Raw genomic sequence first — 25,315 nt, forward strand, 5'->3', positions numbered from 1 at the left:
ATGGTCAACCCAAGTCACTCTACTGTCTTACCTTGGTTTCACTTGAGTCCTAAAGCTAGATAGAACCAAAGCCCTGACATGAACTCTAGCTTTTGGTTTATGATCTGCATAATAGGACCAGAAAAACATTTTTGACCAAAAATCATGATTTCTACACCATATAAATAAAAAGCCAGAAGATTTAACTTCCCTTTATTTCTGAAAAACAAACAACAACAAAAAAAAAAAAACAAAAAAAACCACAAGAAACAAAAAACAAAAAAACAAACAAAAAACAAAAAAACCCAAAATGCCCCCAACCGCAACGAACTCACTCTTCAATTCGGGATCCAGATACTGCCTTTCTAGAATGGGTGACAATAAGGATTTACAAAGTATTTACATTAGAATAAGATGTTGTAGGCTATCAGGTACCTGCGATGGGACGCATAGTTCCCTGTGACATGGCCACTTCCGTCACATCCTGGCGTTGGACAGCTGAGTCAAAAAATATATACATAAAGTCAAGCACTTTTCACAGATTCATTTGCTGTGTCTGTAGGTTATGACGTATCGTCTCTTTTCAAGATCGGTTAGCACAGTACAGGACACGCAGGGGCTAGCGAACTAAGGATTTATGTCCTACAGGAACCAGGAGACTAGCAAGAGAAGACTGGCCAGATCTGAAGGTATTCGTTTTCTTTTCTTTTTCTTTTTTTCTAAACTAGGGGAGTCTGGGTAGCTCAGTTGGTTGAGTGTCAGACCCTTTAAAAAAATTTTTTTTTTAACCTTGATCAATTCTTGATAGAAAGAGAGACAGAGCATGAGTGGGGGAGGGGCAGAGAGAGAGGGAGACACAGAGGGAGACACAGCGGGCTCCAGGCTCCGAGCTGTCAGCACAGAGCCTGACGAGGGGCTTGAACCATGAACTGTGAGATCATGACCTGAGCCCAAGTCAGATGCTTAACCGACTGAGCCACCCAGGTGCCCCTGAAGGTATTCGTTTTCAATATCACATTAGTTCTCTGACTCGAATCATGTAGGAAGGCGATGCGCAAATATATGCCCTCATGATGTTATGAGTCAACAACCAATGATGTCTGATTTCTTTGAAAATACAAATGTCATAAACCCGCGCTTTATGACGAGAATGGCTCTTGGGAATACTGGCACCAAGTACATACCAGATTTTAGAAAGGAATTTTTGTGAGTTTTTAAGGGAAGGGCATCAGAGTAACTTCATATACATTTTTAAAAACTGACTGAAAAAGAAAATCTTTGAACACACTACCTATCTCTGGAAAGGTAAGCTGACATTTTAGATGGGAAAGTTGCTGACGATACAGAAGCAGATAAGAAACTTAGTTATTAAAGCTTGGGATCAGTTTCGTCTAAAGCTTAAAACCAACACAATTGCTAATTAACAACCAAAGCAGTAGGCTCTCCAGGCTACCTGCCAAAGCCTCGAGTCGGTACTGGTGCACTCCATTTTATCTCAGAAGCTGGTCACATTCTGCACATCTTATGTGTTTTAAAAATAACGTAAGGGGATTTGTTTCTGTAGTTAATAGATTCCTTGGTTTCTCAGTCATTTATTTTCCTCTGATGCTGCTCAAAAGTCACTCATTTGGAGTAAGCAGATTGACCCCAGCCTACTCAGTGCTATTTGTGGCCATGTTAATCAGAGGAAAAATCAGTTACATCATTCAGGCTTCTGGTTTTCTCTGACACGCTGCCTAACGTGAAGGCTTACCCGTATGTGTAGAATACAGAGTTTACCTCTTTGAAGGGACATTTAGAGACAAATTGCCAACATCTAAGGCTTTTTGAAATACCACCTTTTAAGTTTCTTTTTGTTTGTGTTTTTCCCCTGTGAGCTACTTTCTAATCAATTTCAGGTAATCTAAAGAGACTGTAAGACTTAGAACATTTCCATCTCTCAGGGAGATGTTTGATTTTTAGGGCTTGATCTAAGCTGAATTGCCTAGCTCTTCCCCCATCACTTTCCCTAGATGGGTTCTCAGAAAGGAAAATGCAAAAGCTATAGATGTATGTAAACAAGAAAAGAAAAAAAAAAAAAGAACAACGATCAACATTTGAGCTGAGTGATCTTGCAAGTGCCGTTCACCCACTAAAGGAAGAAACAATCTCTTTTGAACACTAAAGCAACTGGAATATTCAGAGCGTGAGAGATGTGTTTAATTGCCTGGGAATCCTTGCTTTAGAAATGCATGGCCACCTAGTGTGCAAAAACAGCATTGTATGCGCTTTATTTTATTATTTCATTTCATTTCTATTTTTAAATGACTCCTGTTAATACTGCCAGGAGAGGCAAGGAAGTGCCAGTGATTTTTAAATCAATCAGCTAAAACTATTTAGGAGGTAAAATAATAAAGCTAATTAATTAATTTAATTAGCTGCTAATTACTTTTTCTAAGTTTGGTGGTATAAAGAGGTCGAAGAATAAAGAAAGGATTGGAGATGTCGGTGTTGTGGGAAAAGCTTTTGTTTCAGATTCTGATAGCTGGCTTAAATTACAAATCTTCAGGGGCGCCCGGGCAGCTCAGTCGGTTAAGCGTCCGACTTCAGCTCAGGTCATGATCTCGCGGTTTGTGGGTTCGAGCCCCGCGTCGGGCTCTGTGCTGACAGCTCGGAGCCTGGAGCCTGCTTCGGATTCTGTGTCTCCCTCTCTCTCTGCTCCTCCCCCGCTTGTGCTCTGTCTCTCAAAAATAAATAAACATTAAAAAATGAAAAACAAAACCAAAACAAAACAAAAACAAGTCTGCAGTGAAAAATCTTACACAATCACATGGGCCTAACTAGTTGGGCAAAATCTTCTGGGAAGGTTTGCAAATGAAAGTATTAACCTTGGAGAAAGGAAACACGCTAGTTCCTTTAGTAAGTGGCCTCAAATTCTAAGACAGTTTATTCTAATCAACATTAAAAAATTCTATTTTGAGGGGCACCTGGGTGGCTCAGTTGGTTAAATATCCAACCCTTGATTTAGATTCAGGTCCTGACCTCTCAGTCGTGAGATAGAGCCCCTCTCAGGTTCCAAGCCCAGCGGGAGTCTGCTCGGATTCTCTCGCTCCCTCTCTTTCTGCCCCTCTGCCACTCTCTTTCTCCCTCTCTTTCAAAAATAAACAAACATTAAAAACAATCCTATTTTGGGGCACATGGATGGCTCAGGCTCAGTCAGTTAAGCCTCTGACTCTTGGTTTCGGCTCAGATAACGATCTCACAGTTCGTGAGTTCGAGCCCCTCATCAGGCTCTGTGCTGACTGTGTGGAGCCTGCTTGGGATTCTCTCTCTCTCTCCCCCCGCCCCCCTCTGTTCTTCCCCCACTTGTGCTCACTCTCTCTCTCTCAAAATAAACAAAAAAACTTTAAAAAATCTTGTTCTGCAAACAGTTTCCGGTAAGTAATTAAGGTACATTTATCTGTTAGAAACACAAAGCAAAACATAATTTTTAAAAAGGATGAAACTAGGGGAGCCTGGGTGGCTCAGTCGGTTGAGTGTCCGACTTCGACCCAGGTCATGATTTCGCGGTCCGTGGGTTCAAGCCCTGAGTCGGGCTCTGTGCTGACAGCTCAGAGCCTGGAGCCTGTTTCAGATTCTGTGTCTCCCTCTCTCTCTGACCCTCCCCTGTTCAAGCTCTGTCTCTGTCTCAAAAATAAATAAACATTAAAAAAAAAAATTAAAAAAAAATAAAAATAAAAAGGATGAAACTATAGAGTAGTCAGACTTTAACAAAACCAGTGAACTACTGCAGTTACATGAAGATCAGCGGCACCTCATCTGGAAGATGTGGGAAGAGCCACGAGGTCTCTACAGAGTTAATTTCCCAGGAATTCAAGACTGTATTCCCAAAACTGTTCCCAATGTTTTCAGAGCCTTCCTCTTTCTTGTTTGCTTTGTCCCAGCAAGAAGTGCCCACTACAGGGGCGCCTGGGTGGCTCAGTCAGCTGAGCCTCCAACTTGGGCTCAGGTCATGATCTCGCGGTCTGTGGGTTCGAGCCCCGCGTCGGGCTCTGTGCTGACAGCTCAGAGCCTGGAGCCTGCTTCGGATTCTGTGTCTCCCTCTCTCTCTGTTCCTCCCCCACTTGTGCTCTGTCTCTCTCAAAATAAATAAACTTTAAACAACAATTAAGAAAAATAAGTAGTGAATCCGACGTCTGAGAAAGGGCACACGGTCCAGCATGAAGGGAACTCAGCCAGTTCCTCACCGACACCACACGTACTGTGGAACTTCCCACCAACTGTCTTCAGAAACTGGATTTCAAGGGGCGCCTGGGCAGCTCAGTCGCTTAAGTGTCCGACTTCGGCCCAGGTCATGATCTCACAGTTCGTGAGTTCGAGCCCCGCGTGGGGCTCCGTGCTGATGGCTCAGAGCCTGGACCCTGCTTTGGATTCTGTGTCTCTCTCTCTCTGCCCCTCCCCTGCTCTGTGTCTATCTTTCTCTCTGTCTCTCTCTCAAAAATAAACATTAAAAAAATTAAAATAAAAAACAAGAAGTGCCCATCACAAAATAATCTCACTTCATTTTTCTGTTCAAAATGACAATGCAGGTTAATTATCAATCTTTCACACTACATTTAGTTTGGAATGACTCTTACGTTTTGCAAATATTGATCTTTAAAGGATGAAAATTTGCCATTTTTGAAGGGATTTAAAATAAGATGCAGACACAAAATCCATACGAAGTTTTCTCCCGCGAGGGAGAAAGTATATGGCTGACCCCAGGTCACCTCTGGGAAGAAGCAGTGTTCGGTGACATTGAACCTTTAGTGTGTTTGGTACTACACCCATCACACTGTTCCAGCCACCAGGCTCCAGGTGAACATTAAATTCTTTATGAAATCCATAAAGAATGTAATCTAAGATTACTTAAATATCAGTCACAGGTCAACCCAATAAACCAATGTTGCCCTAGGAATAATTTCATCGAACACTTCCTATGTGCAAGGTTTGCAACAGCATTTCAGATGTGTTCCCTGCTCCCGATTCATGTTCGTGCAGCTGGGAAAGAAGAGGCAGCATGGTAAATATTATTTACCAATGGCGTGGATGTAGGAGAACACGAAATCAATGAAAGAAGAACTCCCCTGCCCCCCTGCCCTCCTGCCCCCCTGGTCTAGTGGGGGAGGCAGACAACAGAGAATACAGGCGAGCAAGATGTATGAGTGTGTTAAATACTGAGGGACCACAGGAGATCTGGGAAAGAGGATGGGAGCATGAGGGCTGGGGGTGGGGGGCGGCTACAGTAGCCAGGAAGACCCGTCAGGGCAGTGACATCTGAGAGAAGAGTTGAGGGAGATCCCTGCAGAAGTCCGTGGTGTGGCGGATGGAATGGCAATAGTGAGGCCGTGAAGCCTTAGGGGAAAAGCAGAAGGGGTGGCTGGTGGAGAGGGAGGGGCAGAGTCCTACCTGGAGGGGACAGCTCATTGCCCACGGGCCCTTGGAAGTGGAGGTGACATAGGCCTGGGAGTCCTTGGAGTAGAGATGGTTCCAACATCATCCTACATCCAAAGGACTGAGTGTAGACAGAGGAGAGAAGAGGTTCCAGGACTGAGCTCTGAGACATTCTGCCTTTGGAAGGCTGTCCAGGAGTCTAAGAAGGGGTCCTAGGTGAGGTGGGAAACTGTCCTGAGGTGTGGTTCCCTGGAAGGTGCTGGAGACAGAGCAGGATGTGATCAGCTCTGCTGAATCCTGCAGCCCCGGCAAGTAGGGTCAAGGGGACCAAGAACTCACACCAGATGGGTCCCCTGGAGAACTTGGGGACGCTTTGGGCGGAACGGTGAAGGCACAAGCCTGTCTGAGAGAAATTCAGGGGAGAAACTGAGTCACACAGTAGAGGCAGCTTTCTTGAAGACATGGGGGCTGAGGTGAAAAGCGGGTCAGGAGAGGGCTTTTAAGTTTTCTTACTAGAAAAATTTAAACATACTTTTATGCTGAGGGATTCAGAAGAGAAGGAACAGATGCTGGTGCCTAAGTGAAAGGGTTACTTTTTGCTAGAAAGTCTCATTGATCGGCAGCTTTAAATATATTTGTGTAAGAATGCGCTTTAATATTTCACCACGTACAGAGAGAATATTTTCTTGCATTTCACTCCCTCACTCACGTTAAACACAACCCAGCCAGGACTATCCCGCCTGCTGGGGATATGAATGTAGAAAACCAGCGGCTCCTGCCTTGTCTTTGCCTGAAACCCCCTTCGCCTCTTCCCTTCCTCACTTACCGTCTATCCTGGTATCTCTACTCCCCTGCCCGACAACTCGGGAGAAGGAACTTAGCGGCGCCTCCGGTCTGACAGGCCCAGGTCAACTCATGTCCGTAAGGAATTTGTGTGAATCGCGCCCTCAGTTCTGACGACACACGGTCGCCCGTCTCCAAGGCTGGCCGAATGAGGCTGTGAGAGCCGGGCGAGGTGCACAATCTTAGTTTTTGTCACTGCACTGATGCGGTGGCTGTCCCTGCGCCGTCCCTGTGCACAAACTTCTCTGAATTTCTCCACCTCGGGCTCCCTTCTCTGCCTCCGTGACTTTGTAAGACCCATTTTCCCAAGGTTTGTTCAGCATTTTCTTAACCTCTTTGCCCTTAGGGTGCAAGCCAATAACACCCAATGCCCAGTTTGGCATTGTGTTAGCTTTTTGCTCCCATGGCAATCATTCGCCACGGTCACCCTCCCGAACCTCTCAACGGCCTCATTTCTGCATTCTCTGTGGGCTTCTGTTTTCACACTGCTCAGGTGTGTTCCTCAAGTTCTGTAATGAGCACTCTGTCCCTTTCTTTCTAGACTTTCTCTAGCATCATCTCCCAGGGGCCACTGCCTCATGATCTCACGTCTGAATCTCTACATCGGTGTCTTAGATGACCTTCCTGACACAGTCCCCGAGGGCCTCCAGCCTCACGATAATTCTGCGCACTGTTCCCCCTGAGGTATACACCCTTAGCTCACCTCTCTGTCTAAAGCCCACGGCTTGCTAGTGCAAACCTGCAGCCAGGCCCTCTCCTCCGCTGCTTGGCTCCATTCTCACTCTCTCTCCAGGTCCAGCTGGCCCTCAGGGCTCAGCTCAGGGCCTCTGCCCGCCCCCGAAGCTGGTCCCGGCTCCCAGCCTCTACCGCAGTCTTAGCTGGTGCTTACTGCCGTCGGGCGCCCTGGTCTTTAAACTCTTCTGAGTCACAGAACCCTTTTCTCAAAGGGGTGATGGAAACCGTTACCTCCCCTACCCAAGAAATCATTTACATGAAATGCCGTCGGGTTCACACACTCCCTGAAGCACTGTCTTGGATCTTCTGGGGTCAGTAGGGTCAGATTAAGAACCTCTGACCAAAACATGAACATTTCTTCAACTCATTCAACCAACCCAGAAGCAACATTCTCTATCCCTACACCCCGTTCGTTTCCTTGGAGGCACTTTCTGGAAGGGCAGAGTTTGTCTGCTCCTATATTCCCAGCATCTATATGTGCCTACTAACACAGGGTAGGCATGCGAAAAATTGTTACTGAAGGGGCGCCTGGGTGGCTCAGTCGGTTGAGCGTCCGACTTCAGCTCAGGTCACCATCTCACCGCTCATGAGTTCAAGCCCCGTGTCGGGCTCTGTGCCGACAGCTCAGAGCCTGGAGCCTGCTTTGGATTCTGTGTCTCCCTCTCTCTCTGCCCCTTCCCCGCTCATGCTCTGTCTCTCTCTCTCAAAAATAAACATTAAAAATTTTTTTAAAAATTATTACTGAATAAATTAACAATTGTTCCACTGCCATAGAGAGAATAGCTAGACCCAAATAGTCCTAAAAAGATGTGACTTCTTAAGAATGGATTCTGGATCTGGGGCACCCGGGGGGCTCAGGTGGTTAATCATCCAACTCTTGATTTGGCTCAGGTCATGATCTCGTAGTTTGTGGGATTGAGCTCCGTGTTGGGCTCCACGCTAACAGTGCAGAGGCTGCTTGGGATTCTCTATCTCCTCTCTCTCTGCCTTTCCCTTGCTTGTGCTCTCTCTCTCAGAATAAATAAATAAACTTAAAAATAATGAAAATAATAGAAAATAAAGAAGAATGGATTCTGGGTCTTTCACTCCATCATCACCACTGACTGCAGAGCATCACTACACTCATCACGGTGAAAATGGTAATTGATTTCTAACAGAATCCCCAAATTAAATGTAAAAATTCCTCTTCAAAAAGAAAAAGCTGGACTCTGCTTTGTTTTTGTTTTGTTTTGTTTTTAATTTTAGAGACAGCATAAGCAGGGCAAAGGGACAGAAGGAGAGACAGAGACAGACAATCTTAAGCAGGCTCCACACTCAGCATGAAACGTGACTTAGGGCTTGATCCCATGATCCTGGAATCATGACCTGAGCCAAAATCGAGAGTCAACCGACTAAGCCACCCAGGCACCCCGGTCTCTGCCTCCCAGGAAAATCTGTGAGTCTGCGAAGGAGGTTAGACCGACGGGTAGTAAGTTTTTCGTATCATCTGTGTGATAACAGTACTGTTAATTATGTTATGGAAAGGAACATTAATTTACTGACAGGTACTTAATATTTATTGTAAAATCAAAAAGAAAATGGCTGCTGCCTGTATTTCAAACACAGGTGTAATATTTTAAAATTTTCAATGTAATAATTGTTTAAATTCTCATTAAATGTGATTAATTTATCAAAAAAAATTTCAATAGGAACATGAATTAATGTACTTCCCCATTAAAAAAATATTTATGCCTTTAGTGGACAAAATGCAATAATCTTACATAGAATACTGTGAGCTAGTCTATGCCGCAGGTAGTAATAATGATCACAAAATGAGAACATTCTACCCGCTAGGCATTTTATATATTCTTATAGATTATTTCATTAGATTTTCACAATTTCATGAGATGACTATTGATATCCCTGTTTTACATTTAAGAAACTGGAGGTTCAAATGAGTTAAAAAACTTTGTCTACGGCCATGAGACTAGCAACTGGTACTACAAAGACACAATAGAACAAAGCACAACGAAAGATTTTGATGAGCCAAACAGAACAAAAAATGTAAACATTTCTAATTGGTTTACATTGGTTTTGTGTTTTTAAATCATTTCTTAGCATGAAGTCTCGTCACATACACTTTGATTTTTGTAATTCTCTTAGTTCTAAGCAGAAATTTCGGTACATATCGAACACTTAACTATCGACTGGTTGAAATTGTCCTAAAACATTCCGAAAATCAGCTATACAAATCAGGATGTGATTCCTCAAAATTATGAACTTGAGTCTCCTAGTTCTAGAATCTCGCAGAATATGCCGTTGAAGATGACTTACGTAATGAGCTCTTTTTTGAGGTCTCTCGCGTGGAGCTTGGGTTTAGGACTTGGTATGGAGGCCTCTCCAGGAAACTTTTTTTCCTCTAAATTTTCTAGAGAGCTCGCAGGGTCTTTCTGGAAAAAATAAATTAAAAAAAAATACAGAAGCACAGAAGGCATTAGGAAACCTGAAAAGACAACTGTATATGGAGTCATTAGGGTAGAATTTGAGTTTTAGCTTAATGACTTAGCTGAAGTTCCTCATTGGATTTGTACTCAAAATTGATGAGCTAATAAAGTATAATGATATCCTGATTAGGATGGACCTCTATCCTTGGTGAAGAAAGGAAAATTATAATTCATGAGGACATTTTGGCAAATATAACTACAGAGGCATTTCTTGAGCTATATAGTGAATATGTTTCTGATTTTATTGCATAATGAATGTTTCCTGGAGAATGTAGAAATAGTTCTTTACGTACACAGCAGTCATTGGTAAAACAAAAGAAATACTGCAAAAGTGAACCACAAATTTTTAAATGAAAAAGAATAAGTAAATTAACATTTAAATTGTTTAAAGATGTAATAACTGGTCCACAATATGTAGGCATTTGGTTTGATCTTTCTGGATAATTGCTTTTATTCTCACATCATTTCCTATTTTCTTAAGTTACCTCTTTTGCTTAGTATCTTGTAATGCTTTTACTCATTGGATGGAATTTCTTGCTGGCTTACCCCTCATTTTTGTGGCCTTCTTTTAAGCTTAAAACTGATCTTGATTTCATAAGGAAGATTTATTAATCCTTTCAAATAATTTATAGACCGTCTGATATATTATCTTACAGAAAACTAATGATGGTTTTCCTCAATTACATAATTAGCTTACATTCATCCTTAAGCTTATATCCAGTAAATATAATGCTTCCTGGATTTAATATTAAAATCAGATTAACTAATATGGAAAACTATTCTAATTCTCAAAAGTACTGACCTGTTGAAAATGAGAAAACTATTCTGAATTATTCAAGGTAAATCTCATTTAAGTCAAATGGATATAAAAATGTGATGGCAAAATATATATAATAAAACGTATATAATATATTTTAATAATTCTGAGTCTACACTCAAAATCAGTGGGAAAACAAAATCCCTGGGTTTTTTCCCAACCAAGGAAAAATTCAAACCTTGAGCTCAGTCATAAAGGCACGTGTAATCATCTTCATTAATTACTTGGATAACAATTCGGCTGTTTTCCACAAAACCACACAGTGGTAAATACATTGGTAAACCATCTCAAGTTACACCATCCACAGACCAAATTAATAAAACCTGGTTTGGTCCAACTTCTTTCTGTATATTCTTTATAGTGCTAAGTATTCCATTTTATTTAATGGATATATGTTTGAAAATAGTAGGAGATCATAATGCACCGTTTAAAAATAAAGAGAAATGGGTGCCTGGTAGTAGCTGCCTTGTAAGATACAAAAAGAAATGCCACTTTGACGCTCCTTCCATGGAATCTATAGCAAAATAGATGGATGGTGCTTATCTTTTTCAAGCTTTACAGTGTAAATGCCTAACATGAAACAACTCCTAATTATAAGACCTTAAACCTGACAATACCACCATTTGGGGCTATCTGGAGTCCACCCGGGGAGTGTTTTCTGCTATAATTTATAAATGTCTTGGCTTTTTGAAAGTAGACACAAATGCTGAATCCAATATTGTCTCAGTGTGAAACAGCCTTTGTTTTTCTGTTTAGGTGCTGAATTTTTTTTAAAAATGGCATAAAATGAAAAAGAGCCTTTTATTATTTTCTTCATGATAAAATTAAGAACAAAGTATTCCTAAAGGCGTGTACATTTATAGATGAACATAAAAACATATAAAGTTTATAAGCTATTGTTGAACTGCGGAATCTATACATTATGAGAGGCAAGAGAATAAGGGATTTTGAAAGAAATGATCACTTATGAAAATTTATGCTATTATTGTGACTAAAATGTATATAAACATAATGCTTGCAGAATGTATGGCATTCAATTTGGAATAGGAACATGTGGTAACGTTTTAATAGGATAATTTTATTGGATATGACCTTTTAAATATTTCGCAGCTCCTTAGAAAAACTATGGACTCTTATGCACGCAATTACATTATGAAATAACTGTCTTTTTCCCTTTTCTTCACTCAGCATCCTACCCCTAGAAACCTACAGAGAGCATATACACAGACGACCATCACTGAAAGAATTCCTAATTTTGTTGCACAAGCATTTTATACTAGAAAAAATTTTAAACAGCACCCAGTAAAAAATAAGTCAATATCATTTGGAAGAATTTTTTTCAAAATTTCAACTATAATTTTAAAAATAATAATTTTATCCTCTGGACATGTAAGAGAGAATGTGGTATATATGCATTGCATTTAGAAAGTATACGGGTGCAATGAAATTCCTTTAATGTACAGATGGAAGTTTATATTGATTTCAGTAAAGGCCAGAACATAATGGTAACATGAATAACAGATAATAGCATCTGGCACTTTTAACATTTTAAGCCCTGAAATCTTTGGAGAACTGACAGTTGAATGCAACTGACAGCCCTAGTTATTTCTCCGCACTTTCCTTTCGAGATATTTTGAGTTTTTTCCAGATTCAGGATTTTTTTTTTTGCAGGGGGCATCTGGACAGGCTATTTCACTGAGAGAGACAGACAATATTTTCTGAAAATTACCACCAAAATTAAGCAACTGTTGTGCATATGAACTAGATAACAATGAATTAGAAATAATCGCTCTGTTTCTGGTTGTGTGTGCGTGTTACGTGTGTGAGTGTCCTGTGTGGCCGGGCGCGGGGAGGCGGTGGAGGTGGGAACGGGCAGGACGGGGGTGTCAGAGAGGAACCGACCACCCTTCACAGCTTATGTATGGCCTGGGCGGAGCACAGCATCCCATTGGGCTCACTGGAAAAGTGTGGTCATGTCCTGTAGATCAGGGTCAAGGGGGGCTTGGTCCACTGTTGCCTTGGCCACACCTCGCCAAGTACCGTTTCTTCATTGTTCTCTTCTTCCCTTTCCTTTCTAATTTCTCAATATTTCCCGGCTGTCACCATTACTTGATGTGGTTTTTAATCTTTTCCTTCTCTTTATTTTCACCCTTCTCCTCTTTCTTCATTTTAGGAAATCCTAGGCCCATTTCTTAATTTCTGTATGACCACGGACCAACAACTTTACCTCCTCGAGTCTCAATTTTCTCCTCCAAAAACTCTGACCATAATCCTGCTTTTCAGGATTGTTAGGGTGATAAGACACTGTGTCTAAAGATCCCTTATCTTTATCCTTACGGTGTCCCTCTGCTACTTCCGCAACGAGGACAATGAATACAATCTATTTTTTCAAAATAGTAACTATCAAGTATCACAGTTTTCATTTACAAGATTCAGAACAGGGAGAAAAACATTGTCTATTTGTAGATTACCTTGGTGCAGAAGGAGGCACAAAGAACGAGGGCTGAGAAATTGTCTTAGGGAGTCACAGTGCTTTAGAAACACTTGTGTGTGTGTGTGTGTGTGTGTGTGTGTGTGTGTGTGTCCCCATCAGGTATAGTTTCCCCAAGCAATGAATTGCTCATGGTCAAATAACTGTGACAATAAATATTAAGCTTAAAAAATGTTGTCAACTCAAACCCAGGGCAAGCACTTTGACCTCGAGAACTCACTTAGCATCTTCAATGTCCTCTTTTGTTATTCTTAGTGACACTGAATTTCCACACAGCTTCTGGATTCCAGATTTCAGAATGCTTAGGTTGTAAACAGTAGCAGTAAAAGTCTCTACTGTCAGACCTGAACTAAGTTAGCCTTTCTGAAAAGAGCAGAAATCTAATCTAAACAAATCCGTTTTCTCCACGATTTTGCTGGGAAACAAAACACTGTCACAGATATATAAGCATTAGATAAGAACATACTCTAGTTGAATCTCCAGGGTGAATCCAGATTGTTTTTTGGAATTACGTAGATAAATGAGATTGGAAATAAAGATAAAATATTTATTATGAGACCTCATTTTCTGGCTGATAAGACATATAGCCAAGGAGGATTCCTCAGGCACTTACTAGACCCCCAAATGGGAGGTGTGTCTCAGAATGTGAATGCAATACTGTTGCTGATGCCAAAAATTATAACCAAGATCAAACAATACAAGAGACCCTAAAGGAAAACAAGAACCCACTTGACATAAATTTTCTTCATTACTACTCAAGACTGAATCAGTATGTCTGACACTGGAGGGAAGATTTCTGGTGACTGTTGACCATGGTCCATTTATAGCACAGTCACAAGGGTGGGGACAGAAAGTCTACATCCCACCCTGCACATGACATGGAGATACTCCCAAACAAGGTGGGTGTTGTCCTCATGGGATCAATCCAAGAATACGGCACAGTTATGCTTACTTTGTAAATATCATACTTCATGTGACATAAGACTTTTTACCAAACCCTCAACAATAGATCTTCTGACTAGGATTCGGCTTCCTTTTGGTGGTGTAGAGTGGGATGAGCCGTGGTCTTCTCAGCTCTTGGACTAGCTGGTGATTGAGCAGTTTGGGAGGGTAGGCCCGTTCTCTACAGCTGGCTACTACAGAGGGGGACTGAATCAACAATCTTGAAAGGAAAGAAAGAAGGAAGAAGGGAGGGAAGAGGGAAGGAAGGGATGAAGGAAGGAAAGAGGGAAGGAACGAAGGGAGGAAAGAAGGAAAGAAAAAAGGAAGAAGGGAGGGAGGAAGGAAGAAGGGAGGGAGGAAGGAAGAAGGGAGGGAGGAAAGAAGGAAGGGATAAATGAAGGAAAGAAAGAAGGAAGAAGGAAGGGAGGGAAGAAAGAAGGAAGGAAAGAAAAAAGGAAGAAGGGAGGGGGGAAGGAAGGGATAAAGGAAGAAAAGAAAGAAGGAAGGAGGGAGGGAGGAAGAAAGAAAGAAGGACGAAGGGAGGGAAGAAGGAAGAAAGGAAGGAGAATTGCAGAAACAACCCAATCTTGTGATCACTATGTCACATTTATGCTTCTTTACGTCAACTTAAGGTCTCCGATGTTAAAAATCAAATTAGTATTTCCCCCAAAAGTTTCTGAACTTCAAAAAGCTCAAAAAGGTGATGGACACGTCCAAAGGCAGTAGCTATTTTAGTTCTTTGAACGTATCAACCAGCAAGTATCAACAAGTTTCCTGACAGCAAAGCAAAATGAACCACTCCTGTAACAGGGTCCCATTTGTAATGATATAGTCTAAACAGTGGAGGTTTCTGGCCATGAATTCTTTTGAATGACTCTAAGTCAGGACTAATCAGACTAAGCCAGGTGGCTCAAACTATGGAGATGAAGGCTTGATGAATCCTGCACAGTGACAACATCTGGCTTTCACCGGTGAAACCACTCCAAAGAGAACCAAATACACAGATGCATCTCCTTGACTTTGGGATTGATACAATCTAGACGCCCAGCGTTCATGATCCACATACCTGGGCCAATGGCTCTATATGTAAATATCCTAATAGTTCCTTCATGAAACCAAGGGAATGAATCTGACACTTATCCCTGGTTCTTACTTATCCCTGATTTGACTTCATCTTCTACCCTCTGGTTCAGAAAGAACGAGTACGTTGGCATTTCAGTGCTGGGTTATATATGGCACCTTACAGGCCTCTGTATTCTGAAGGGATGAATAATATAATCTCTCATTCAGTGCACACAATTGCAGCCCAAATGGGGATACGATGTACCATGGCGACGTCATTTTAGGTAAGTGACAGGAAAAGTTGGATACGTTTCTCAATTTCTGATGAAATTTTAAGATCACCACTTTACCAAAGTCTGAAACAAGGTACAGAATTATGTATTGTCTACACAGGAATACGAAAAATAATTCAGGAGGAAAAAGAAAGCTAAGAATACTGTCCAATCATGCTGCGTCTTAAACTTAGTGATTGACATATTGAAACAATACCTCTTTCTCCTCCTCTGTCTTCCCGTGAGTTTTGCTATAGTTGATAGGAGTGTCCCAGCCCTCTTGATCACAGAGAGCCTGATAGAAGGCCGCATTGACCAAAATGCTGCTTGTTTTGAATGGGGAAGAGGAAGGAGTTGGAATAGAAGTGTTAGAGGAAGTTAGGGGTGCAGCTTTGTCCAGGATTCGATTTTTTTTCAGGCTTAAGTCCAATGTGCCATTTTCATCCACTTCTATCTCGGCTCCCTGGTATACAATAGGAAACAGAAAAACATTTAAGCAGTTTGCAGTTACAGCTAGCCATGTGGGGCTTTTAAGGGATCATTTTAAATGCAAGCTTTTATGTAAGTATATCTGATTTAAAATCTAGCTTTCTGATTTGCTTTGGTTAATGTTCAATTCTTAGGCAGACTTTTAAGAGCAGTGCCATTAGCGAGCTTCATGTTTCTGGGTTTAAACAAAGTAGAGCCTAATATAAATAAGATGTTCCAAACGCTAAATGTATTGGCTAACCCTGTTTTATGTATTTTTTTGAAGTTTAGCTTTAAATCTCCTTTCCTGGCTTGCAGAATTATCACTCTCAATTCATCATTTATAGCATTAACACTTGAGTTTATAAAAAGGCACAGCACTCCTTCCCAGATCGCCCCCCCATCACAGTATTAACCTAACACAAATAAATGCAAAAATAACCAGCTGCAAGAGAATTTTTATTGAAATATTAGATTCATAGGAACGTGACCTTTTACCCTGGGTGACTTAAACCAGAAAAGCTTTGTTACGTTTTGGGGGCGGGGGTGGGAGGCCAGATAGGGCAAACGGTTGTTGACTGGGGGGGTAAGGGGGGGCGGTAGGTAGCAGTTGCCATCGGGACTGCTTGGGAGTAAATTATACAGTGAAACTGCACAATAAAGATGATTATTTTCCAGATACTTAGTATGAAACTAAAACTCACAATACCTCACAGCCTTTCTCCTTGGGATACCTCTGGCTATGTTTTCGTTGTTGTTGTTTTTAAGGGTCAAGGCCCAACGACTGCTCAGGGGCTCCGGATTGTCCAAATGATGCATTCCTAAGGACGGCCTCTGTGCTCTCGTCAACTGTGGTCACTGCCATCCAGTAACTCAGAATGCGGGACAGCGTGCTGGGCTCTTTCCTAACTGGGCCAGATAAATACCTCTTGGGTATTTTCACTATCATCTACCAATTCACAATTCAATCTTGGACAATGTCTCCGCTTTTTTTTTTCCTTTTGGCTGGCAAAGCAGGAGGTCTCTTTGAATACGTTAGCAAGATCCCCAACACATATGGTAGCCAGTTACTTCCCGGGGGATTTATTTTAACTCCCCATTTACACTCTGCCTCCCCCGCCCCCCAACAGTTGCCACTGAAGGGTGGGCCAAGGTAGCCGCCTCCAAAGGCTCCCTGCTTGCACCTGACCAGAAAATAAAACCCCTCTTCTGTTCGCTTGTTTCACCTGCAAAGTTCCTATTTTCAACCTCTCAGCCCATGAGGTAGATATGCTTTATTAAATTTGCGGGAGGTAAATATACTTCTAATATGTTTGTGCTAAGATGCTTTGGCTGTATCTTTCTGTCCTTTTTAGTAAATAGTTTAATCTCCTGTGATAGTTTTAAGCCCTGAATTTGACAGTGCAGCTTATCCGGGATAATAACTTAGTAACCACAACATCTTATGCCATCTGTATAATATCAAATACGTTTTTATACCAGCATTAATAAACCTTAGTTACAAAAATCCAAGATATTAACCATATCCGTGCCACGTGCTTTCTCCGGGATCTAACAATGTATTCTGCCGTGAGCCCATCAAAATAATTCTTGGCATCATAGCTGATATGTAACTATAGCAATGAAACGGAGCTATAGTAATCAAGTTTAATGGCCAATGTGAAGTAAAATGCTAAATATTGTAGTTGCTGACATTTTTCATTAAAAAAATAAAAAACTTGGGTTAAGACTGCACAACCAACATTCACATAAAATTCCAGACCTCTGTGACAGATGGCTTAGGAAAAAGAAGCCATGTGACTGGGCTGCAGAGTTTTATAGTGCAAAACCCATAAATAGTGCAGATTCGATCTCCCTGAAAAAAATATCAACTATTCCAAGACAACACTGATATATATATTTTAGTTTTTACAGAAGAAAATCCAAATAGTAAATAAAAAATTAGAGATTCTCAGAGTTGTTATGATTCCACATCTTGAGTAATAATGAGCTGATTGGGGGGAAAAATCACTCCTAATGTTTAAAAGAGGCACTCTTGTACATCCCGCGCCCCAGCCGGCTGCTCTGAGCACCTGACTTGACAGGGAGAAAGCACGTTTGGGTAGCAGGGTACAGATGGGCTTTAAGTGAGCGCACAGATGCATTCAACAATTACACACAGTACCAGAGAAGGGTCCCTTTCTGCCCATAGATGGGTGGATCACACGTTTACTGCATGGATTTTTATTCACAGCCGTATCAACAGACATCACTTCTGTCTGTGCCTGAACCTCCAAAAGGAAGCGCAAAAAGGAGGGGGTGGTGGGCGAGGCCGCGATGTGGACCCCCACCGCCACCTTCTCATATTCTGATTTCTCAAAGTGCCATTCCAGACCCTTAGTTTGATCATATCAATTTAAATGTAAAGGTTTTTTTGAGGGTAGACGTAGGTCTAATACTATCCATGCACTCTCCAACTTAGGAGCGACACCAAGGACCATCACTTTCGGCCACGTTTGAGGTACAGGTGCCACGTAGGATGTATTTATTAATTACAATATTGAGAATCCATATTTGGGAAAAGAAGATTGAAAAAATACTGTTCCTGCCTTCCAGAAGGGTGTGTTATGCATAGAGGAGATTGTCAGGAAAGGTAATTTAATAAATATAAGTTATTATTCAACTGAAAGTTGAAATAATTATTCGTTAAAATCCTTATTGGTATTATAAAATAAGAGGTGATTCGGATGTCCACCAACAGCGAAATGATTAATGAAATTATGCTACATCTATTTAATGGCACATTATGCAACCAGTAAAATGATATTGATGAGGCTTCTGTTGCAATCAGGAAAAGATGTCTATCACGGAAAGCAGGAAACAACCCCGAATCCCTATTATGCTTACAACCAGGGGGAAAGGGTAGACATTTGTTTTCTGAAGAACAAAAGGGAAAACACAGAAATTACTGTGCTTGGATTTAGAAGGTAGTCTTAAAGCAAGCCTCCAATATTATCCAGGCAAATGGCAGTGTTATATTGTTTTAATAATGAAAAAGGATACATTCAAAGATGGCGATGAAGTAAAAGCAAAAAGAGAGCTTTATCTTAAGTGTTCTGACTGTGAAAATTATTAACTCTCAAAACACAGATATAACAAGACAGCATTGTTTTCCTTATTCGACAAGGTTTCCATGAACACAGGATAGGCCGTCTTTCCCTTTTTGACTTGGCTAACAGGAGTGCAGACATTAAGCGTCCCTCTGCTTAGGCTGCTGCCGCGATTAGCCCCCAACTTTCACCTTCTGGCTCATGTTCTTCCACTTTTACTGCCAGGTGCTTTGTTTGGAGAGGATCTTTTCTGTATTGAAAGCTATCTGATGTTGTCAAAGCAGGTAGGGTATTAATAATAAAAAATATATATATAGCATATATTACTCTATAGTACCTGAGCATCAAAACTATTAAGTTCAGAGTATTAGCTTATGAAGTGTGCTCACTATAAATAGAATGACGGAATTCAGGGAAGAAATCAGTGTCTGACATAAGGTATGAAATTAAAATAAAATTTCTAACCATTTCCCGAAAGCCATTGTCTGAGACTCGGAACCAAAGTCAGTGAAGATTCTTAAGTTGGACAACAGTCTACATAACACATAATAAGATAATGATAATGATAATGATAAGATAATGATAAGAACTTTAAGAGCGTAAGAAATTGGACAGGTATGAATTAAAATTTTAGTTCCAATTAATAAGAGAAAATTATTTAATGTCTCTATGCTACTATTTCTTCATCTGCTAAGTGGGATGATATCTTCTTTACAGAGTTTCTAGAAGGATTAAAAAGAATTAACACAGTCAGGGCGCCTGGGTGGCTCAGTCGGTTAAGCGCCCGACTTCACCTCAGGTCATGATCTCATGGTTCGTGAGTTCGAGCCCCGCGTGGGGCTCTGCGCTGACAGCTCAAAGCCTGGGACCTGCTTCAGAGGTTGTGTCTCCCTCTCTCTCTGCCCGCTCTCTCTCCCCGCTCACGTTCTGTCTGTCTCTCTCTCAAAAATGAATGTTTATTAAATTTTATTAAATTAAATAAACATGAAATGAATGTTTATTAATGTTTATTAAAAATGAAAAAAAAAAGAATTAACATAGGCAAAGTGCTTATTTACAGTGCCTGGCACATAGTAGGTGTTCAATAAATGACAGCTAATAATAATAACAGTTTGACTGGGTTTTCGATGCCGAAAGAGACATCCCACTGCTACTGCACTCAGGGGCAAGGAGAGAATTATTCAATGTAATCACACATATCAGTTGGTTCCTTGTGATCTGTGACCCACGTCTCTTGAAACATTTCACTGAAAATTCGTGATACAATCTGACACGATACTCAAGTTACTGAAAAAGGCTGCTTTTGGATTCTAAGCATCCCAAGAGCCATCAGGCGATTTCCGATACCGGGCAGCAAGAATGGTGAAGTGCTATCATGTTGTTTCTCGGCCTTATTCAAGCACAAAACAGATTTTGAACTTTAAGCGTTTCAACCGAGTGTCAGTTTTTTGTTTTCTTTTAAGGCATACTGTGCATATGCCACTTCGTCTAAACAGGTGGGGAAAACACCAAAACAAACAACAGAATGCTTGGCAAGCAGAAGCGATCGGGATAAAGATAGACCGCGTGCGTGTTCCTACCTCTGCTGCTGAGGGCGGGAGGAAGGAAGGCCGCGGGGAGGGTCTCCAACAAGCACTGGCCCGTGCGCTCAGGGGCCAGAGGAAAGCGCTCGGCCAACTCAGCCAACCCGGGCTTGCTCTGCGCCTGCTGCCCCTTTCTGCTAATGCGGGGCCCCTAACGGCAGTGACGGCCGTGGGACCAAAGAGGGAGTGTCTGAGGTTGTGGCCCATGCCCGTTTTACAAACTCCTATTATTAAGACGAAGGACATTATACCAACGATACGATACCCACTACTATGGGTACCACTGACTTCTTCTTCTGACTTGATGCCTTAGAGAGATATTTAAAACAACATACAGGTGATGTGGGTGGTGTACATGTGCTGGGAACGTGCCGGACTGTCTTTTAACAAATACACAATTCCTCTTAACCTCTGCTTTCAAGCTATAATGGACTCAGTGGGGCAGCGATGGGCAATGTTAGCACTGATTTTTCTCAACACGGTGTGGGGAAAGGGTCCCTGAGGGAAGCGTCTCGGCGGCGTCGGGTAGACCGCTGCTCGGGGCCGCGCGACTTCAGAACGATGTAGAGTATCCGTGTTGTCCCTTCACTGCTTCTAGACTCTGCAGGAACTCACAGTTGCGTTGACTCTCTGAACAGTCTCTGCTCCCTTTGTTTTCTACGAGAGCAGGGATTTCGCACGAAACCATGAACCTGCCACTGAACTCGGAGGCAGTCGTGAGCTTACACGTGGCACAAAGAAAACCTGTATGTGACCCCAGCAAGTAGGCAGGAAGGCAATTTCAAGGTTAGTGTCCTTTGGCTTGATTTTAAAAAGGTGGCCTCCACACGTGACAGCGTGGTCTCTAATTTGTTCTTTGACTGGGCTCTTCAGGCAACGTCAGAGAAGCCCATTCCATCAAGGAAGTGAGCGGTCTGCCCTCAGCCAAGTTCTGATAAAAGCCACTCTTGCCTCCCCTTAACACTAGAAATGTCATCTCTGGAAACCCAGCTCCCCACCTGGGACAACGATTTCTTTCTTTCTGCCTTGCCCATAAGCTCCCTGAAGGCAGGGTCTGTGGCAGGATTTAACACGCAGCTGGCCAGTCGAACCCTCGTAGACCGTTTCGTGGGTACGGCTAAGAGTCCAGCTGCCAGAGTATCTCTCTAGTACATCAAAAAACGCTCCTCTGCTCAGCTATAAGAGTAGAGGAGGGCACATCTGTATATCTCTACATCCTTCCAACCAAACAAGGAGCTCAAGAGATCTGCGGGTTTTGGTTAGCAGAAATAAGCACGGGAACCACCACAGAGGAAAAATCAAATCACAGTGGATAGAGAATCCGGCTAGCATTCAACATGGAGGGGAGGACTGTTCATATATAGTGAATCCTAGATGAGGTAAAGGGCACGGAGCAAAGTGCAACACTGAGTAGAACTAGCGTGCGCTGGGCACTCTTGGATCAGAGGCCACTTGGCGGGGTTAATTGCTTTGGCCTTTTCTCATTGTTTTGCTACGATCATTACTTTTGTTGTTGTTGTTGTGGCTTCGGGGATTTATGAGGTCCTCTTTGATATCTGGAGCACAGGGTCCAGCTAGGAGAGAGCTCTGCAAGACGTTGCAGTCGTGTGCGAATGTGTCCCTGGAAGAGGGATTCGCACGTAGTGACACCGTAGGGGGGACCTATTTATCCTGTTTTCACCACCGCTGTAGGAAAACGGCTTTTTGAACTGCGAGTGGAATAAAGTCCGCCTGAAAGTCGCTTGTTGCACTCTGTGTCTCCTCTTCCTCATCATACATCAGTGGTTTGGCTTCTGCGGGTAAGACTTGCTTGGCCGTCTGGGGGCTGGGACACACAGTGCGTCCTGTCAGCCCGGGCGGGGGCATCCGCTCCGCAGAATAACCCTGGCACACACAGTGCTCCCGACAGGGGTGTAAGAACAGACGCAGAAGCCACTTATTTGGATTTTTGGAATGCGCCAATTTAACAGTCACGCTTCTGACCAGAAAGTATTCAAGAAAAGAACAAAACACGTATAGCAATAAGAAAAAAAAAAAAAAAAAAACTCTCAGATTTCGGTCATCTTTGTTTGATTCCTTATCTGGCCCCAGCAACTAACAGAACGTGGAGAATATAAAGGTTAAAGGCAGAATTCCAAAAAACAACAAAAAAATATCTACACACGCAGATGGAAAGCCCTCATTCTGCAGCCCTTTGCTCAAGTAATTTAGGTAGCATTAATCATTATTCTCAAAGGACAGCCTTAACAACAAATACTATAAAGCCCAAGACAGTGGATATTTCCGGCTTTCTCCAACTGGCTGTGTGTTAGAACATCCCTTTGCAAAAGGAGAAATTTACTCAGGTTTTAAAAAATGGATAAAAATGAACTAAAGTAGCCCTGAGAGCACCCTAAATAATAATTCGTTTCTATAAATAATTTCTGACCCGAATGCTTTTGAATTCGGATAGCTCGGTATTTTCTTTACTGTTTTCAGAGGATGCGTTTTTCTTTGTTTAAGAACCTCATTTGTTTAAAAATTGTTTTTGAGTGGTTTTTGGCCACCAACTCTTCCTGGGGTTTACTTGGCTCAGATTTGTCCAGAAGCTAATTCTGATTCTTCTGTCAAATGCTCGATGGCACCACGTTCCCTGCTCTCCTGAAGGCCTGGCAGGCTTAGGTGAGCAGCTGACCACACCAGGGATGGGGTTGAGCTTACAGGGAAAAAGAGAGCCATCCACGCTAATCGCCTGAGTTTCGGGGCTAGAGTTTAACCCAGGAGATCTCCCACTTAAAGCAAGGGTAAAATCTCTTCTCCAGATAAGCCTGGGCACTTTGCTTCAGCTGGCTTCAGCCATCTAAGGAGGAAAAGCATTTCTTCTAACTGAGCCCTTTGCACAGATAGGAGTTACAGGCTCCAGCTGACGGCCTGCGGAGAAGCTCTCCTAGTCCCTCTGGGGCTCTGAGGCTCGCTTGCTACTCTGGAGCGTGAGAAACCCCTCCTCTTCAAAAGGCAAGAACTGGGACATCTTTGTTTTTTGTTGCCATCAAGGTATCCTAAACATGGATGTCTACTTCTCATTGTTAGAGAGGAGAGATTAGTGGAGAGACGTGGTTAATTTCATCGGCTTCAGAAATGTGGCATCTTCAGAAAGTTCGCAGACTTTGATTTTGGATTTGAATGCCCCGAGTTCTCAAGTGCCCCCACCTCCCAAACCATCTCATGTTGATTTAGTGTATCCAGGTTTTACTATGTGTCCTTTGAGAATACCATAGCAACCGAGACTACCTTCCATTACACAGTAGTAACGCGGACAATCACAAAATCGGACGGGTCAATTTTGCAACTGTTTTACAAGTCCCTGTGTACTCCGACATTCCCTACCACCTTTGACAGCAGAAAGCTTCCATTGTTCACACTGGTTTTAACGGCAAGCCTCTCTCGTGTGCCCAACACAAAGGTAGGTCTGAAATCTACAAAGTCCCCAACACAAAGCTAGGTCTGAAATCTACAAATCTCCGCAACGCACGTCTCCCCAGACTCTGGGGTACCACCTTCAAGAACAACACTCTTTCACTCCTCCCCGAAGCCACTACACTCAGGCCCTCTTCCTAGGACGGGGAAGGGATGTGCTTTAGGGGTGGGGGAGCGGCGTGGCAGTGAATGTGGTTAGGAACACGAAAAGCAGTTTATTCTCACGGTTCAGTCACTGGCCCACCCTCCGGGCTCTTGGACTGGCCTACCTTGGCATGCAGACTCTGTGGTTTGTTGGAGAGGATGTCTGCAGTTTCCCTGCAGCGGGTGGAAAGGTTCAGGATGGCAGCAGTTGCTGCTATGTGGGTGTCTTCACTACATTGACCGTAGCTGTAAGAGCTGGCACGACAAGGGCTCTGTGTGTGGGCGCCTGCACTAGGCAGTCGATTAGGAAATTTCCCTGGATTTGAAAAATGCTTTGCTGTTGAAGAGAGATTTGATTAGCAATTGCATGGATGTGGTTTTCGTCATTAAATAGATTTGTTTTAAAGATATAACTTCTTGCACTGAAATATGTTAAGAACAGATTTTAAAAAACACGATCCATTGTCTACTGGTACATTAAACAAAGGGGATTCAGATCGGTTTTCGCAGAAGTCTCCCAGACCAAACGTTGTGATTGCTGGGGAAGAAGGTCTATTCTCTTGATATTTTTCGTCTTTACACGTCTGATGGTAAAAACTCTGTAACTCATGTGATGGGGCAGGTGCACTGGAAGCCTTTGTGGCAAAAATTGTAGATTCAAAACCACATTAGCAAAACCCATCAGAGACTACAGGAGCTTAAGACTCGTACATCTGTGAACCATGTATGTGTGAGGACCAGTGATTCCTGTAGAGAAAAAAGTGTACCCTTTCGACATTTGTTTTCATAGTAACCGTTTATATTTAGACATCGAATTGCATTCTTATTATTTGACATTCAGGTTTGTTTTGTGCTTAAAGCAGCAGAAGTTGTTCCTCACGTCCAACTACATGGGACTACATACACGGCAGTGTCTTTAATGAGCTGGCATTTTGCATATTTAGGTAGAGCACGATAAGTAAAGGACAGAGAAAATGTTCTCAGGGTGAGCAAAAAGGCAATTTAGTTATCAAGGCTGAGTTTCTGTTTTATGTTTCTGCTGTGGCACCAAGGCATTACTGAGAGAGAAAATTAACCATATTTCCTTTCACTCTGGGTGTTTGTAAACATCACTCAAGGTCATGGGAGAAACACCCAAGATTTAAGTGGGATAACATAGAAGTACTTATTTATTTTGCTGTAAATGTTGCTTATTCTAAATATTTGATCATTATTTTTCATGAAGTAATTGAAAGCATTACCAAATATTGTTCCTATTGTTGCAAAAACGTAGGAATGTCACTGAATGGTTTGCATTTTTAAACCAACATCTGTGTTGCATAAGTGTATAGAATGCCCTTAACCAGCTTCACCCGAATCAAACATATATGTGTATGTGCATGCATGTGGGTATATTTTGCATTTTTATAATAGAGAACATTGTGTGTGTATGTATAGGTGCAAACGAATTTTTTCCTGGATCTAACAGGATTATTGTCAGTGTTATTTATGTTGGCTGGCCTATTTTGGGTAAGAATAGATAAAATATCTTTTGGAATG

At 42.2% G+C, this 25,315-nt stretch overlaps 1 protein-coding gene across 3 annotated transcripts in view; it reads right to left on the reverse strand.

Moving 5' to 3' along the window:
• The window catches only part of ST18 (ST18 C2H2C-type zinc finger transcription factor), a 108,592-nt gene that overhangs the window by 20,810 nt on the left and 62,467 nt on the right, over positions 1–25,315 (reverse strand). For all 3 annotated transcript variants that reach the window (XM_042923538.1, XM_042923537.1, XM_042923539.1), the window contains exons 11-14: positions 23,902–24,113; positions 15,254–15,499; positions 9,283–9,398; positions 415–477 (exon numbers count right to left, since the gene is read on the reverse strand). In XM_042923538.1, the coding sequence (XP_042779472.1) occupies positions 415–477; positions 9,283–9,398; positions 15,254–15,499; positions 23,902–24,113 (637 nt within the window). The remainder of the gene's footprint in view (positions 1–414; positions 478–9,282; positions 9,399–15,253; positions 15,500–23,901; positions 24,114–25,315) is intronic.

Source organism: Panthera leo, chromosome F2 (assembly GCF_018350215.1).
Source record: "Panthera leo isolate Ple1 chromosome F2, P.leo_Ple1_pat1.1, whole genome shotgun sequence".
NCBI classification, from domain to species: domain Eukaryota; kingdom Metazoa; phylum Chordata; class Mammalia; order Carnivora; family Felidae; genus Panthera; species Panthera leo.